The sequence below is a fragment of the Pseudophryne corroboree genome, chromosome 12 (genome assembly GCF_028390025.1).
Source record: "Pseudophryne corroboree isolate aPseCor3 chromosome 12, aPseCor3.hap2, whole genome shotgun sequence".
NCBI classification, from domain to species: domain Eukaryota; kingdom Metazoa; phylum Chordata; class Amphibia; order Anura; family Myobatrachidae; genus Pseudophryne; species Pseudophryne corroboree.
The window spans coordinates 120,613,531-120,629,179 of record NC_086455.1 but is presented as its reverse complement, the minus strand read 5'-3'; the positions used below and the strand labels follow the sequence as shown (position 1 = coordinate 120,629,179).

Genomic DNA, 15,649 nt, shown 5'->3' with positions numbered 1-15,649 from the left:
GCTTATCTCTGATTCGCACTGTTGGACTGTCATTTTCAATTCCAGGCCCTGCCATTCGGCCTCTCCACAGCACCGAGGGTATTCACCAAGGTGATGGCGGAAATGATGGTTCTCCTCCGCAGACAGGGGGTGAACATAATTCCATATCTGGACGATCTGCTGATAAAGGCATCGTCCAAGGAGAAGCTGTTACGGTCCATAGCTCTCATGACCCAACTTCTCAGGGAACATGGTTGGATCCTGAATCTCCCAAAATCACATTTGGAACCAACCAGGAGGTTGTCCTTTCTGGGAATGATCCTCGACACGGAAGTGCAGAGGGTGTTTCTTCCAGAGGAAAAAGCGTTGGTGATACAAACAATGGTCCGGGATGTCGGTTCATCAGTGCATTCACCTTCTGGGAAAGATGGTGGCCTCTTACAAGGCTCTGCAGTACGGGAGGTTTCATACTTGGTCCTTCCAACTGGATCTCCTGGACAAGTGGTCGGGATCCCATCTACACATGCACCAGAGAATACGTCTGTCGCCAAAGGCCAGGATTTCACTCTTCTGGTGGCTGTAATTACCCCACCTTCTGGAGGGCCGCAGGTTCGGGATTCAGGACTGGATCCTTCTAACCACGGATGCAAGTCTCCGAGGCTGGGGCGCAGTCACTCAAGGGGAAACCTTCCAAGGAAGGTGGTCAAGTCTGGAAGCCGGCCTGCCGATAATCATTCTGGAACTAAGAGCCATCTACAACAGTCTTCTCCAAGTGCCCCATTCAAGTGCATTCGGACAATGTAATGACAGTGGCTTACATAAACCGACAGGGCGGAACGAAGAGCAGAGCTGCAATGTCAGAGGTAACAAGAATCAGCTCTGGGCAGAAACACACGCGTTGGCGCTGTCAGCAATCTTCATTCTGGAAGTAGACAACTGGGAAGCGGACTTCCTCAGCAGACACGATCTCCATCCAGGGGAGTGGGGTCTCCATCCAGAGGTGTTCAAGTAGGTAACAGATCTTTGGGGTGTACCCCAGATCGACATGATGGCCTCTCGTCTCAACAAGAAGCTTCGGCGGTATTGTTCCAGGTCGAGGGACCCGCAAGCAGTGGCGGTGGACGCCCTAGTGACTCCGTGGGTGTTCCAGACGGTGTACGTGTTTCCCCCACTTCCACTCATTCCAAGAGTTCTCAAACTCATAAGGAGAACAAGAGTTCTGGCAATCCTTATTGCTCCAGACTGGCCAAGGAGGGCTTGGTACGCGGATCTTCTGGATCTACTGCTAGAAGAGCCGAGACCTCTTCCTCTTCGGGATGACCTGCTGCAGCAGGGGCCGTTCGCCTATCAAGACTTACCACGGCTACGTTTGACGGCATGGAGGTTGAACGCCAGATACTAGCTCAGAAGGGCATTCCGAAAAAGGTACCCTGATACAGGCTAGGAAAGGAGTAATGTCAAAACATTACCATCGTATTTGGAAAACATATGTATCTTGGTGTGAGTCCAAGAAGTTTCCTGCGGTGGAGTTTCAACTGGGACGTTTTCTCCTCTTCCTGCAAGCAGGTGTGGATATGGGCCTGAGGTTAGGATCCATAAAGGTCTAAATATCGGCCCTATCCATTTTCTTCCAGAAACCGTTAACTGCCCTCCCTGAGGTTCAGACTTTTTTGAAGGGAGTTCTGCACATCCAACCTCCCTTTGTACCGTCTACGGTGCCTTGGCATCTTAACGTGGTGTTGCAGTTCCTCCAGTCGGACTGGTTTGAACCTCTACAGGAGGTTGAGGCCAAGTTTCTCACGTGGGAGGCTGTCACTTTGTTGGCCTTAGCTTCTGCTAGACGTGTGTCGGAGTTGGAGGCTTTGTCATGTAAAAGCCCATACTTGAGCTTCCATAAAAACAGAGCTGAGCTTCGGACACGTCAGCAGTTTCTTCCGAAGGTTGTGTCGGCATTTCATATCAACCAACCTATTGTGGTGCGAGTTGCGACTGACTCCTCAATTTCATCAAAGTCCTTAGATGTTGTAAGGGCTCTAAAAACCTATGTGAGGAGGACTGCTCGTCACAGAAAATCGGACTCTCTGTTTGTCCTGTATGATCCCAGGAAAATTGGGTGTCCTGCTTCTAAACAGACGATCTCTCGCTGGATCAGGATCACTATCCAGCATGCGTATTCTACGGCAGGCTTGCCGTGTCCTATGTCTGTTAAGGCCCACTCTACTCGTAAGGTGGGTTCTTCCTGGACGGCTGCCCGGGGTGTCTTGGCCTTACATCTCTGCCGAGCAGCTACTTGGTCAGGGTCGAACACATTCGCAAAGTTCTTCAAGTTCGATACTTTGGCCTCTGAGGACCTTAAGTTTGGTCAATTGGTTCTACAGGAGCCTCCGCACTCTCCCTCCCGTTTTGGGAGCTTTGGTACATCTCCATGGTACTAATGTGGACCCCAGCATCCTCTAGGACGTAAAAGAAAACAGGATTTGAATAACCTACCAGTAAATCCTTTTCTCGTAGTCCGTAGAGGATGCTGGGCGCCCGCCCAGCGCTTCGTGATCCTGCAGTGGTTATTTAGTTCAGTACTGCTTAGTTCTAGGTTAAGTACTGTTTTGTTACTTGGTAAGTAATCTTGTTCAGCCGTTGCTGATGTTTCAAGCTAGTTAGCTTGGTTTGCCTTGTGTGTGAGCTGGTGTGAGTCTCGCCACTATCTGTGTAAAATCCTTCTCTCGAAGATGTCCGTCTCCCAGGGCCGGTGCAAGGTCTCTATGCACCCTAGGCAAAGCTTCAACCCGGTGCCCCCTAACCTGCAACCCCCCTGCAGGAGGTGCATCAGGGCTATGAGGAGCAGCCGTGGGGGTGCCCCTCAGGAGCCATAGTTACATTCGCATCCTATGTGCCTTCACATGACTTGATGTTACTCATGTCGGCACAGAGGAAGCGCTGAGGCATTATGTGGTACAGCCTGATAGTGATAGCTGCACCTGATTAGACCCGCAGCAGCAGCCAGCACAGTGTAAAAGGAGGAGGCCGCATACAGAGTGATCCTTCAGTTTTCAGCTAGATGAATTCAGTGGTGCCCTCCAGGAGCTGGCGCCCCTAGGTAGCCGCCTAAAGCTGCCTAATGGTAGAGCCGGCCCTGCCGTCTTCTCGGGCACAGTTTCTAGACTGAGTCTGGTAGGAGGGGCATAGAGGGAGGAGCCAGCCCACACACTCAAACTCTTAAAGTGCCCAAGGCTTCTAGTGGATCCGTCTATACCCCATGGTACTAATGTAGACCCCAGCATCCTCTACGGATTACGAGAAAAGGATTTACCGGTAGGTAATTAAAATCCTATTTATAGTGTTGTCATACTTTTCTTCAGGCTATACTATGACTGCAAGACTTTTAAAAAGTCCATGACAGACACGCTTTGAAAATTATTGTTTCTCTCAATTTAGGGAGGTGAAACAGACGTTGACGGCTCTAAACTTGGCGCACATTGGGAACCAGGAGATGATCTCAGTGATCAAGCAACAGGTACATATTAATGACACTGCATTAGCTAACAAAATGCAATGGTGCATCTGCAGTAACTGTTAGCAACCAAACATATAGGGCTATAATTATCCGCCGGGCCATTCACATGAGAAAATATTTATTTATAAATGCGCTTCCACAGTTTTGCTATTAAGGCATGCTAAAACGGTGAATGCTGGATGGGCCACATGTTGAACACCCCTGCCTTAGACATCTACTTACTAGCTGTGTATGCCAGTATGCCAACAATTGTGCCACAGGTAAGGGCCTCTCTCAGCAATCGTGTAACCCATTTCCTATATAATACCCCAGATCTGTCACTCTGTGTCTGTGTGGATAACACTGGGTGTGGCTAGGACATGGCCGCAACTAGGGGGGGGGCGCGCTAAGGGGGCATGCGCCCCGGGTGCAGAATCTGAGAAGGAGCAGATATGGGTACTCTGCCTCCCCTCCTTTCTCTCAGCCCTAAGAGGCTACCTTCTGCCAGGTCCAAGAACCCTTGCACCACCAATGTGGACTCCTGGGAAATTCCCCCCTCCCTGGCAACTAGAACGCTAATGAATAGGGCAGGGGCGGTGACCAAGGACTCTCCAGCTGCCCCCTTTCATTTCCCGAGCGCTGGTCCAAGGCCGCTCACATACTCCTCTGCCTATGTAAGCGATGTCTGCCCGCAGGCCTGTCCGAGCACCTCCCCCTTTTCGCGCGCAGCACTTATGAATGGGGCGGGGGTGGCTGTTCATACACTCCTGTGCCTATGTAAACTATGCCTGTCCCGGCCCTGTTCCTCAGAGCCTCCCCCTTCCTGTACGGCAGCTCCACCAGAGGACAGGGCGAGAGGAAGCAGCAGCAGCTGATAATGAGTCTGGGCACTGAGGTGAGGTTGCTACATGCCAGGACAGCTGCTGCCTCCCAAAGAGTGGTCCCAGTCAACACCCCCCCCCCCCCCCCCGTGTGTGTAATACATTGACTGCGTGGCTTAAATCAGGTATATAACACCAGCCAGTCCTAGGGACTCCTCTCTGCAGCCAGGATAACCCACATTGTGTATCCCCCTTACCCGGAAAGTTGGTACTCCTTAGGTCCTGACTGGCATGCTGGGCTTTATAGTTCTACAGCAGTTGGCTAGTCAGAGTCCCCCACAATACTGTATCTGAGGTGTATGTTAGTTTTCTTGTGTTCTTATCCATTTTCCTAGGGAATGTGTGCTGGATGCACCCCGACGGTGCTGGTTCTCACTTTTCCAACTGTTTATTACTGTGTTTTTGACACGATTTCAAAGTGTGTGTGTGTGTGTGTGTGTGTGTGTGTGTGTGTGTGTGTGTGTGTGTGCGCGCGCGCGCATGGGTGGTGCCAAATTACTGCCTTGCCCCGGGTGCCAAAAATCCTAGTTTCGGGCCTGGCTCTCATTGGGTTAGCTGCAGATCTATCACACCCAGTTCACAGCTGATTGGGCGAGAAACGCCCTCCCACACAGGTTACATCCAATGGGAGGCTCTGCCCTTTGGCTGCTGTGTGTTCCCAGAGCAGGATTAACAATGGGGCTGATAGAGCTGCAGCTCCATGCCCACACCCCAAAATAGGCCCACTGCATCTGCAGCAACATACCTTCCAACAATTTACACATAAAAATCGGTGCAAATTCGAAAGGGGGCATGGCCACGGGTAAAGGGGCACGCCCACGCCCCTTTTCCTGTACTTTCAATGGAAGTTTGGAGAGCCAAAAATCGGTACAGACCATTAAAAAAAAAAGTACTGTACCTGCCAAAAAGGTACAGTTGGAGGGTATGCCACTGCATCTGCCCCCTCCGGCATCAACAATCCCCACCCCCTAGCCGCGGCGCAGGTGGAACAAAAGCTGCTGCGGCCACCGGCATAGACGTGTATGAAAGCTGCGCAGCAGAAGGCTTTCATAGCCCTCCCTGCGCCGCATACTCTCTGAGCCACGGAGCCTCCTGTGCGCATGATGGCACAGAAGCGCCTCCCCGCCACAGCCGCGCCCAGATCCCCAGAGGCCATGACTCCGCAATACAGCACCTGGGCTGCTGGCCTGGAAGCCCCGAGATGGCTAATGTAATGGATAGAGTGGGTGATATCGCGGAGGGTAATGTCTGGACGCTGAATCAATGTAAAAGGTGACAGTGCTGTGCAGTGCAGTGGGTGTGCAGTGTCACTGACACTGCACAGCACTCTCACCTTTTACATTGATTCAGTGAGTCAGTCAGTTCTGCCAGCCAGTCACTATTGTTAGTGCCGGTGTCCCAACGCACCGCATTACAGAGAAGTAGATGCACTAAATAAACTACAGCTCCCAGCAGCCGTTAGCGCAGGAGCATTCCGGCGCTAAGGGCTGCTGGGAGCTATAGTTTATTGTGTGCATCTTCTTCCCTATAATGTGGCGCATTGGGACACCAGCGCTAACAATAGTGGCTGGCTGCTTGCCTGCTGTGCGAGTCTCCGGGAGGAGACGCATTACCCGCCCCTCCCCCACTCGCAGTACCTCCAGGCCCCATCCGTGGCACACACACCCTCCCCCACCCGTGGTGGCTCTGATCCCCCACCTGCGGCACCCCCGCAACCGCTCCTCCCTCATACGCGGTGGCCCCGGACCCCACCCGTGGCACCCATCTCTCCCCCACACCAGTCCCTGCCCCACCTGCAGCACCCCCGCAACCAGAGCCATCCCTAACCAATATGATGCACTAGGCAAGATTTTGGCTGGTGCCCCCTAGCACCGCCGCTAGTTCTGCAAGAGATGCCTGGCATGAGTTACCTGGCAGCTCTGCTAACGTCGGGTGCCTTTTGTTTATGAAAATGCATATTATTTGCATTACTATGTGGCTAGGATGCACAAGTATCTTCTGCTGATTAAAATGATATGCAGCATGCCTATATTCTGTGTGCGACTGCGGCTGTATCTGCATACGAAATGCTACATTACAGTGATTTCCAGGAATACACACAGTATATAGGCATGCCGCATATTATTTTAATCAGCAGAAGCTGCTGGTGCCCCTAAGCATACCAAATGCCCTAGGCATTTGCCTAGTTTGCCTATGCCTAAGGCCAGCTCTGCCCGCAATCGTCCCTTCCCCATCCGCGGCACCCCCAGAACCCCTCCCCCATCTGCATCTCCCCCCCCAACCGCTACTCCCCCAACCACAGCACCTACTAGGTGATTCATCAGGCCCTGCGTGCACTGTTCACGCAGTTGCAAGAGGCTTCGACCCCTTAACCATCGCACGCCCTTTGTCCGTGCAATATTTAACCACTCACACAATTATGATTGGAGGTAATACTCCATATAATAAAAATATTGCACGCCACAAGGGCGTGCAAGGGTTAAGGGGGCGTAGCCCCTTACGACGATGTGAAGAGCACCCATAGGGCGCGATGAATCACCTAGTTTGTTCTATTTTGTCCCAGATGCCAAAGTTATGCAGGAAGGAATTGCTGTTTCCCAAAGTACTGAAGGTGACTGAAGCTCTGGATTCTGGGCACAAAGACATGGAACAGCTGCTGCAGAACCTCCTGACTACAGACACAAGCTGCAAGAACCTGGAGCTTTCTGGGATGTTAACAAGGAGCTCACCGGTATTGTCCTTATAAATAACATTTTATTTTCCAACCAGTTCAATTTAAAATCCAGACTCACCTGCTTTATTTTATAAAATGATAAATAATTATAATTATAATAATTTGAAGGGTATGCAGTAACGATGACAACAGGAGAATGCCTGCGCAGTATCCCAACTGGTTTTAATGCTACTTAAAGCATTTTAACTGTGTGATCAGTATATCTTTAAACATACTGGTAAGGTGTCATGTTTAAAGTATAGCGTCCGCATGGTTAAAATGTAGTAGTATTAGAACCGTGTCGGCATACTGATGCCGGCATACTCCTGTCGACATAGTAAACTAAGGTAGGAATTCAATTGACAGCGGAAAACTTGAAGAACCCAGCGGCGTGGGGGTTTTCCTGCAGCCGCAGGGGTTTTGCTTTTCAATTGCAGGACAGAAAATGAGATGCAGGGATTTGTATATAAATCACTGCGTCTCTTTTCTCACACCTCCAGAGCAAGTGTGATTTTTCCTAACATTTTTTAATTTTAGAATAAAATCACTGGAACTTTTCTGGCACCCAAGCAGCACCCCCTGAGGACTAATTAAGCAACTGGGAGTTTCCAACTAGATTAAGATTAATTAGTCTGTAATTATTTACCTTCCAAAGCGGTGACTTCTCTTCCAGCTCCCCGTGTAATGTCATCCCCCCCCCATTGGAGGGGAGACCACCGCAGAGTTGAGTATATTTATTTATTTTCATACACCGCAGGGTTTTCAGAGCTGAAAATCCTGCAACCACTTTTTAAAAATTGGATACCGCGGATATCTGGACCACGCATACCTGCGGTAATCTAAAATTGGGTGCAAGGTCCGCCAGGCTTTTTACCTCGCTAAAACTCACTGCCAATTAAATTTCCCCTATGTATCCCATTTGAGGCACTTAATATTTAATTGCATATATAAATTATATATTTATTTACTAATTTGTTTTTACTGCTTCAGTCTATATCTCTTATACAGTATATGTACTATGTGGATTCCATTATGTGTAAAAAATGACTTCAATATAAAAATGCGCAAGGACACATGGGGGTATATTTACTAAGGTCCCGATTTTGACCGAGATGGTGTTTTTTCTTCAAAGTGTCATCTCGGGAATTTACTAAACTCAAATCTCAGCAGTGATGAGGGCATTCGTATTTTTTTGGAAGTCAAAGAAAAAAAATACGAATGAATACACCAGCGGTCAAATACGACTGTTTTTTGATACAACTCGGTAATTTACTAAAAAGTGTATTTCACGAACACTGCCGGCAATAGCCAAACACTGCCGTGAAAAAATACAAATCGTAAAAAAAAGCATATTTAAAACAGACCTGCTTTTTTTTACCATGTTCTGATAGGCATGCACGGATCCATGAGATCCGTGCATGTTTATCAGTGGGAAGGGGTGGGAAAGTGTTAAATTTTTTTGAAAAAAATGCGTGGAGTTCCCCCTCCTAAGCAAAACCAGCCTCGGGCTCTTTGAGCCGGACCTGGTTGAAAAAATATGGCGAAAAAAATGTCAGGGGTTCCCCCATATTTAATCAACGAGCACCGGGCTCTGCGCCTGGTCCTGGTTCCAAAAATACGGGGGCCAAAAAGCGTAGGGGTCCCCCGTATTTTTGAAACCAGCACCGGGCTCCACTAGCCAGGTACATAATGCCACAGCTGGGGGACACTTTTATCTAGGTCCCTGCGGCCCTGGCATTACATACCCAACTAGTCACCCCTGGCCGGGGTACCCTGGAGGAGTGGGAACCCCTTAAATCAAGGGGTCCCCCTCTCCAGCCACCCAAGGGCCAGGGGTGAAGCCCGAGGCTGTCCCCCCCATCCAAGGGCGGCGGATGGGGGGCTGATAGCCTTTTGAAAAAAATGTGAATATTGTTTTTAGTAGCAGTACTACAAGTCCCAGCAAGCCTCCCCCGCAAGCTGGTACTTGGAGAACCACAAGTACCAGCATGCGGTGGAAAACTGGGCCCGCTGGTACCTGTACTACTACTACTATAAAAATACCCCCCAAAAAACAGGACACACACCGTGACAGTATAAGTTTATTACATACATGCACACCTCCAAACATACATACTTACCTATGTTCACACGAGGCCTCTTCTCCATGTAGAATCCTTGGGGTACCTGTGAAAAAAATTATACTCACAGAATCCAGTGTACCTTCTGTTCTTTGTATAATCCACGTACTTGGCAAAACAAGAAAACGGAAACCCGACCACGCACTGAAAGGGGTCCCATGTTTACACATGGGACCCCTTTCCCCGACTGCCAGGACCCCCCCCTGACTCCTGTCAAAGAGGGTCCCTTCAGCCAATCAGGGAGCGCCACGTCGTGGCACTCTCCTGATTGGCTGTGTGCTCCTGTAGTGTCTGTCAGGCTGCACACGGCAGAGATACAATATTGCGCCTATGCGCTCCATTGTATCCAATGGTGGGAACTTTGCGGTCAGCGGTTGACCGAAAGTAACCTCACCGCTGACCGCAAAGTTCCCACCATTGGATACAATGGAGCGCATAGGCGCAACATTGTATTTCTGCCGTGTGCAGCCTGACAGACACTACAGGAGCACACAGCCAATCAGGAGAGTGCCACGATGTGGCGCTCCCTGATTGGCTGAAGGGACCCTCTTTGACAGGAGTCGGGGGGGGGGGGGGGGGGAGTCCTGGCAGTCGGGGAAAGGGTTGGTCGGGTTTCCGTGGTGCGTGGTCGGGTTTCCGTTTTTTTTGTTTTGCCAAGTACGTGGATTATACAAAGAACATAAGGTACACTGGATTCTGTGAGTATAATTTTTTTCACAGGTACCCCAAGGATTCTACATGGAGAAGAGGACCGAGCCTCGTGTGAACATAGGTAAGTATGTATGTTTGGAGGTGTGCATGTATGTAATAAACTTATACTGTCACGGTGTGTGTGTCCTGTTTTTTTGGGGGTATTTTTTTAGTAGTAGTACTACAGGTACCAGCGGGCCCGGTTTTCCACCGCATGCTGGTACTTGTGGTTCTCCAAGTACCAGCTTGCGGGGGAGGCTTGCTGGGACTTGTAGTACTGCTACTAAAAACAATATTCACATTTTTTTCAAAAGGCTATCAGCCCCCCATCCGCCGCCCTTGGATGGGGGGGACAGCCTCGGGCTTCACCCCTGGCCCTTGGGTGGCTGGAGGGGGACCCCTTGATTTAAGGGGTTCCCACTCCTCCAGGGTACCCCGGCCAGTGGTGACTAGTTGGGTATGTAATGCCAGGGCCGCAGGGACCTAGATAAAAGTGTCCCCCGGCTGTGGCATTATGTACCTGGCTAGTGGAGCTCGGTGCTGGTTTCAAAAATACGGGGGACCCCTACACTTTTTGTCCCCCATATTTTTGGAACCAGGACCAGGCGCAGAGCCCGGTGCTGGTTGATTAAATATGGGGGAACCCCTAACATTTTCCCCCCCATATTTTGTCAACCAGAACCGGCTCAAAGAGTCCGAGGCTGGTTTAGCTTAGGAGGGGGAAAGGGGGGGGGGGGGGACCCCACGCATTTTTTTTAATGATTTGTAACAATGTTATTTTTTATACGAAAGGTGCACAATGAAGCCCTGCACGGATCTCACAGATCCGGCCGAGATTCATTGTGGTAATGTCGGCAGTGTTTTACTATTCACTCCCGTAAAACACTGCCAAAAAATACGAATGACATCGACATCGGAAAACACAAAAATGCAGAATACGACAGCTTAGTAAATTAGTCGTAATAAATTCAAAAAGTTGCAAATTTACACTTGCGATGTCATTCGTGTTTGAACTTTAACCTCATTCTGAAAAATACGAATTTTAGTAAATATACCCCATGGTGTGTTTTGCACGTATGTGAGGTGCTAACAAATACTTAGTGAGGAAGGAAAGTGAGTGCAGAGGTCACTAAAGCCTGAAAATATTTGCTACTAGCGATTTTGTTAATATATATTGGTATTGGTAACTAGATTTTACGGACTATTATCCCAGGTAATAAAAAAAAGTGACTATAGTAAAATACTGAGTAGGATGATGATGATCAGGGATTGGGATAAACTGTTGCTGACCACACTATAGGACGCATTGAAATTTGTCCTGTTCGTGTGATTTGTATGGCAACAGCGCCACCTGGTGACAATTTGTAACTGCCTTTTTTTCTTTTTCTTCAGTAGATGGCTAGCGCATGTGAGGAGGGGTGGTCTTCAGTATGCCGGCGGTCGGGCTCCCGGCGACCAGCATACCGGCGCCGGGAGCCCGACAGCCGGCATACTGACACTTATTCTCCCTCGTGGGGGTCCACGACTCCCCTGGAGGGAGAATAAAATAGTGTGCCGCGCGTAGCGTGGCGAGCGCAGCGAGCCCGCAAGGGGCTCATTTGCGCTCGCCACACTGTCGGTAAGCCGGCGGCCGGCCTCCCGGCGCCGGTATGCCGGTCGCCGGGAGGCCGGCCGCCGGCAAATCGTAGTGAACCCGTGAGGAGGGGAATGAAGATGTGTAGAAGACCATAGAGCAGAGGTTCTCGAACTCGATCCTCAAGGCACCCCAATGGTCCAGGTTCTAGGTACAGCCATGGCTCAGCATAGATGGTTAAATCAAATTTACTGAGATACTATTTAAATCACCTGTGGTTAAGCATGGATGGACTTAGAGCCTGGACCATTGGGGTGACTTGAGGACCGCTTTTGAGAACCTCTGCCATAGAGTAAGCATAGAGCCGTAGTATGTATGATGCAGGGAGATCGTAGTGTCATACAGACTTCTCTATGGTCATGCAGGCATTTGTTAACCCAGAGAAAAAAATAAACAAATAATGAAATGTTTAAACAAGTTTTAGAGATATATTTTACTGAACTTTCTATTGGTCTCTTCCCTCCCCTGAGACATTGGATTTACATTATTACTCTCATCTTCACACAGACATGGCCATTATCAGTGTCCTTTTGCAAAAGGAATGAGATCATTACAAAAGCTTTTTCCTCTAGTATTAGGTTTACCAGTCTAAAGATGGGTACACACATAGAAATGTAACAATATACTTAATGTAACGACACCAACACCGCGTTGTCCATGGCATCATCCCATCGGATATGCAGCGCAGCAGATGGAAAGACGAGATAGAGGGGTACACACTATACGATGATTGTTGCGCTCCGTCGCAGATTGCAATATTGGCAAATATCCAGTATAATGTGTACTTTAGAGACCTTAGTATTGTGGCAAGACATCCAACTCAAAGACCGCTATAGTTCAGTGTTCTCTGTGACTGGAGATTATGAATGATTGTACGGTTTTGATGTGCAATGAATGGGATATATAGATTTATTTTTTTGCTGACATCATATTATTATACATACTTTTTTCAGGCGCTACTGGATGATGGACCAAGCCCAGTGTCATAGCAAAAGTGGACCCACGACAGAGTACAGCAGCATTACCCAGGACCACAGCACAGCATAAATCCATTCTAACCTGCGATCAACCCCCAAGAGTGAAACACTATGTTAAATAAAGCCGAGACATAAAATAACCTTCAGTGCCATCAAATATAATAATAGATTGTTAAATATTAAAACATTAAAGTGACTCTGGCCCTACATTTTCTTATTTCCCTTTACACGTCATAGTAATAAGTAAATATTAAGGAATGATTAAACATTTGTGTCACAGGACTTTAGCTGACTTCTATTGTGCTGCTCGCAGACCTCATTACCCAGTAGAGTTGCTTATTGTTAACCTTCTCTACTCCATGATCCATTTACCTTACAGTGAAGTAATCATTCTTAGGGGCATATGTATAAATAATTGTAGCATTGCAGGGATCAGTAACACTCCGTTTCCCCAGCGTATATTTTTATTTTTAATGGAAATATCCCCATTATATACATAGGGAAACATTTTTACATTTGTGTAAAACTCCTCTGCGGCCTGCGCACAGTGTGTCACTTTCCTGAATCAGGGCTGGTGCCAGACGAAGGCTGCGTGAGAGGGAATGGAAAGGCATCTCTCACGCTACCATGCCGCCATAGGCTTAGAACAGGTTAGATGGCGTAAACTAACATGGCCACACTCTAAAAAGCTTTGCTTTTCAGGGTTTAGACCAGGCTTTTTCAACCAGTGTGCCGTGGCACACTAGTGTGCCGCGACCAGTTGCAAGGTGTGCCGCGGAGCCAGAGCAGCTTCTTGCACCTTCAAAGTGCACTGTTGGCCCGGGCTCTTCTTAGAGGATCAGTCGTGCTCTGGCCGTGACCTATGCCTTGATGACACGGCGGTGTGATATCATAGGTCACAGCCGCCGCATCTCACCACCCAGCCAGCCCATCCACCTGCATACACATCTTCCAGTTCCCGCCTGCATCCACAGCTTTCCTTGCCCACCCACATCCACACCTGCCCGACCTCCTGCTGCTTAGTATTCGCAGCACTACACTATGAACAACCCCCACCACTGAGGGACAGGGAGGAGGACAGCTGACCGGTAGGGGCTAATATTTGTTATGTTATCTCTCCTGTGGGGAGCAATAGGATTTATGGATTTATGGGGGGAACAATCTGAATAATTCATGTGGGGAGCAATAGGATTTATGTGAGGAGAAATGTGATTGATTGATTGATTGATTGATTTATGTGTGAGCAACATGATTTATGTGGGGAGCAATGTGATTGATTTATGTGGGGAGCAATAGGATTTATGTGGGGAGCAATGTGAATGTTTTTTCTGTGTAGGCCAATGTACAGTATGGGGTAAATTTACTAAGGTGGGAGATTTTTAGAACTGGTGATGTTGCCCATAGCAACCAATCAGATTGTATCTATTATCTTCTAGAAGCAGCTAGACAAATGTTAAGTAGAATCTGATTGGTTGCTATGGGCAACATCACCAGTTCTAAAAAACTCCCACCTTAGTAAATTTACCCCTATGTGTGGATTTTTTTTTTTCACTGTGAGGGCCAATGTGTGTTTTTTGTTTTTTTTGTCTGTAGGGAACTGATAGTGTGCCTTGGCAATTTTGAAATATTGTTCGGTGTGCCGCGAGTAAAAAAAGGTTGAAAATCACTGGTTTAGACTATAGGGGTCAGATGAGAGGAATCAGTAGTAGGAAAAAAGAAGTGATAATGCCACTGTATAGGTCATTGGTGCGGCCCCATCTGGAATACTGTGTCCAGTTCTGGAGACCATATCTCCAGAAGGATATAAATACAGTAGACAGTGTACAAAGAAGGGCAACTAAAATGGTGCATGGCCTACATCACAAAACGTACCCGGAAAGGCTAAAAGATCTTAACATGTATAGTTTGGAGGAGAGAAGGGAAAGAGGGGACATGATAGAAACTTTCAAATATATCAAGGGTCTTAACAAAGTTCAGGAGGGAAACATTCTTCAAAGGAAGAGAAATATTAGAACTAGAGGACATACACTGAGACTGGAGGGGGGGAGGTTCAGGGGAAATTTAAGGAAAAATTACTTCACAGAAAGGGTAGTGGATAAGTGGAATAGTCTCCCATCAGAGGTGGTAGAGGCTAAGACTGTAGAGCAATTTAAACATGCTTGGGATAGGCATATGAATATCCTTACAAAGAATTAAGGTTCAAAAAGGGTTGAGATTACCTAAAGGATAAAAAAAAAGGGGCAGACTAGATGGGCCAAGTGGTTCTTATCTGCCGTCAAATTCTATGTTTCTATGATAGTCCCCAATGATTATAATGGGGACTGTGATCTGCAGTGCATATTAGCATTACAAAGGAGTATTCTGTGACTTCTGCATTATGCTATTAGTACATAGCCACAACCTATAAAGTATGCAGAAACTTTGCTTTCTACATAATTTAATGGAAAAAAAATCAAAATTGATACATAAGACCATAAAAGTTTTAGCTATTTTATAAGCCAACTAGTACATTAGCTGTTATAGTCATTTAACCATGATGCAGGGATTAGATTTTGGAACTTTCAAGAAAGATGTGCTTGGCATACACATAAGATTATCCTTACATCCAAGGTATCCTCCATGATGCTGCTCTTCCTAATTATAGCCAACACAAATCCTCTTGGGAGGTGGACCTCAGCCCCCCACCAGATGAGGAGCCCTGGGATGACATAAGGCAGGCTACTGCCAAATCCTCCATTTCCACACAATTTAAGAAAACCATGTACAATTTATACTACTGCTGGTACTATACCTCGCTAAGGCTCTCGCAAATATTTATTTCTGCCTCATCCCTTTGCTGGAGAAACTGGCCTCCGAGGTACTCAAGCCCATGTTTTTTGGACTTCGGTCCATATCCTTACAAATAGCTTATTTGACGGTCCAATGCTATCTGTGGCTCTTTCTTTTATGTTACCCTCCTCCCGACCTCTCAGTGAAGCTGCTGTCCCACATTCTAGTAGCTGCCATAAAACAGGTAGCTTGCAATTGGAAAAACCCTCTTTCACCGTCCCTTGCTGCTATAAAATCACGTTTGACCTATTGCAGCAATGGAAAATATCACTTATTATCTCCACAATAGGGGCCGTCTGCTCACCCAAGTGTGAGACCATGGCTTTCCTGCGAAAAC

At 47.8% G+C, this 15,649-nt stretch overlaps 1 protein-coding gene across 3 annotated transcripts in view; it reads left to right on the top strand.

Moving 5' to 3' along the window:
- HEATR4 (HEAT repeat containing 4) overlaps positions 1 to 12,679 on the top strand; it is a 117,555-nt gene extending 104,876 nt beyond the window's left edge. For all 3 annotated transcript variants that reach the window (XM_063947939.1, XM_063947940.1, XM_063947938.1), the window contains exons 13-15: positions 3,412 to 3,490; positions 6,914 to 7,081; positions 12,460 to 12,679. In XM_063947939.1, coding sequence (XP_063804009.1) covers positions 3,412 to 3,490; positions 6,914 to 7,081; positions 12,460 to 12,495 — 283 coding nt within the window. In that variant the 3' untranslated portion in view covers positions 12,496 to 12,679. The remainder of the gene's footprint in view (positions 1 to 3,411; positions 3,491 to 6,913; positions 7,082 to 12,459) is intronic.
- Positions 12,680 to 15,649: the final 2,970 nt, after the last annotated feature.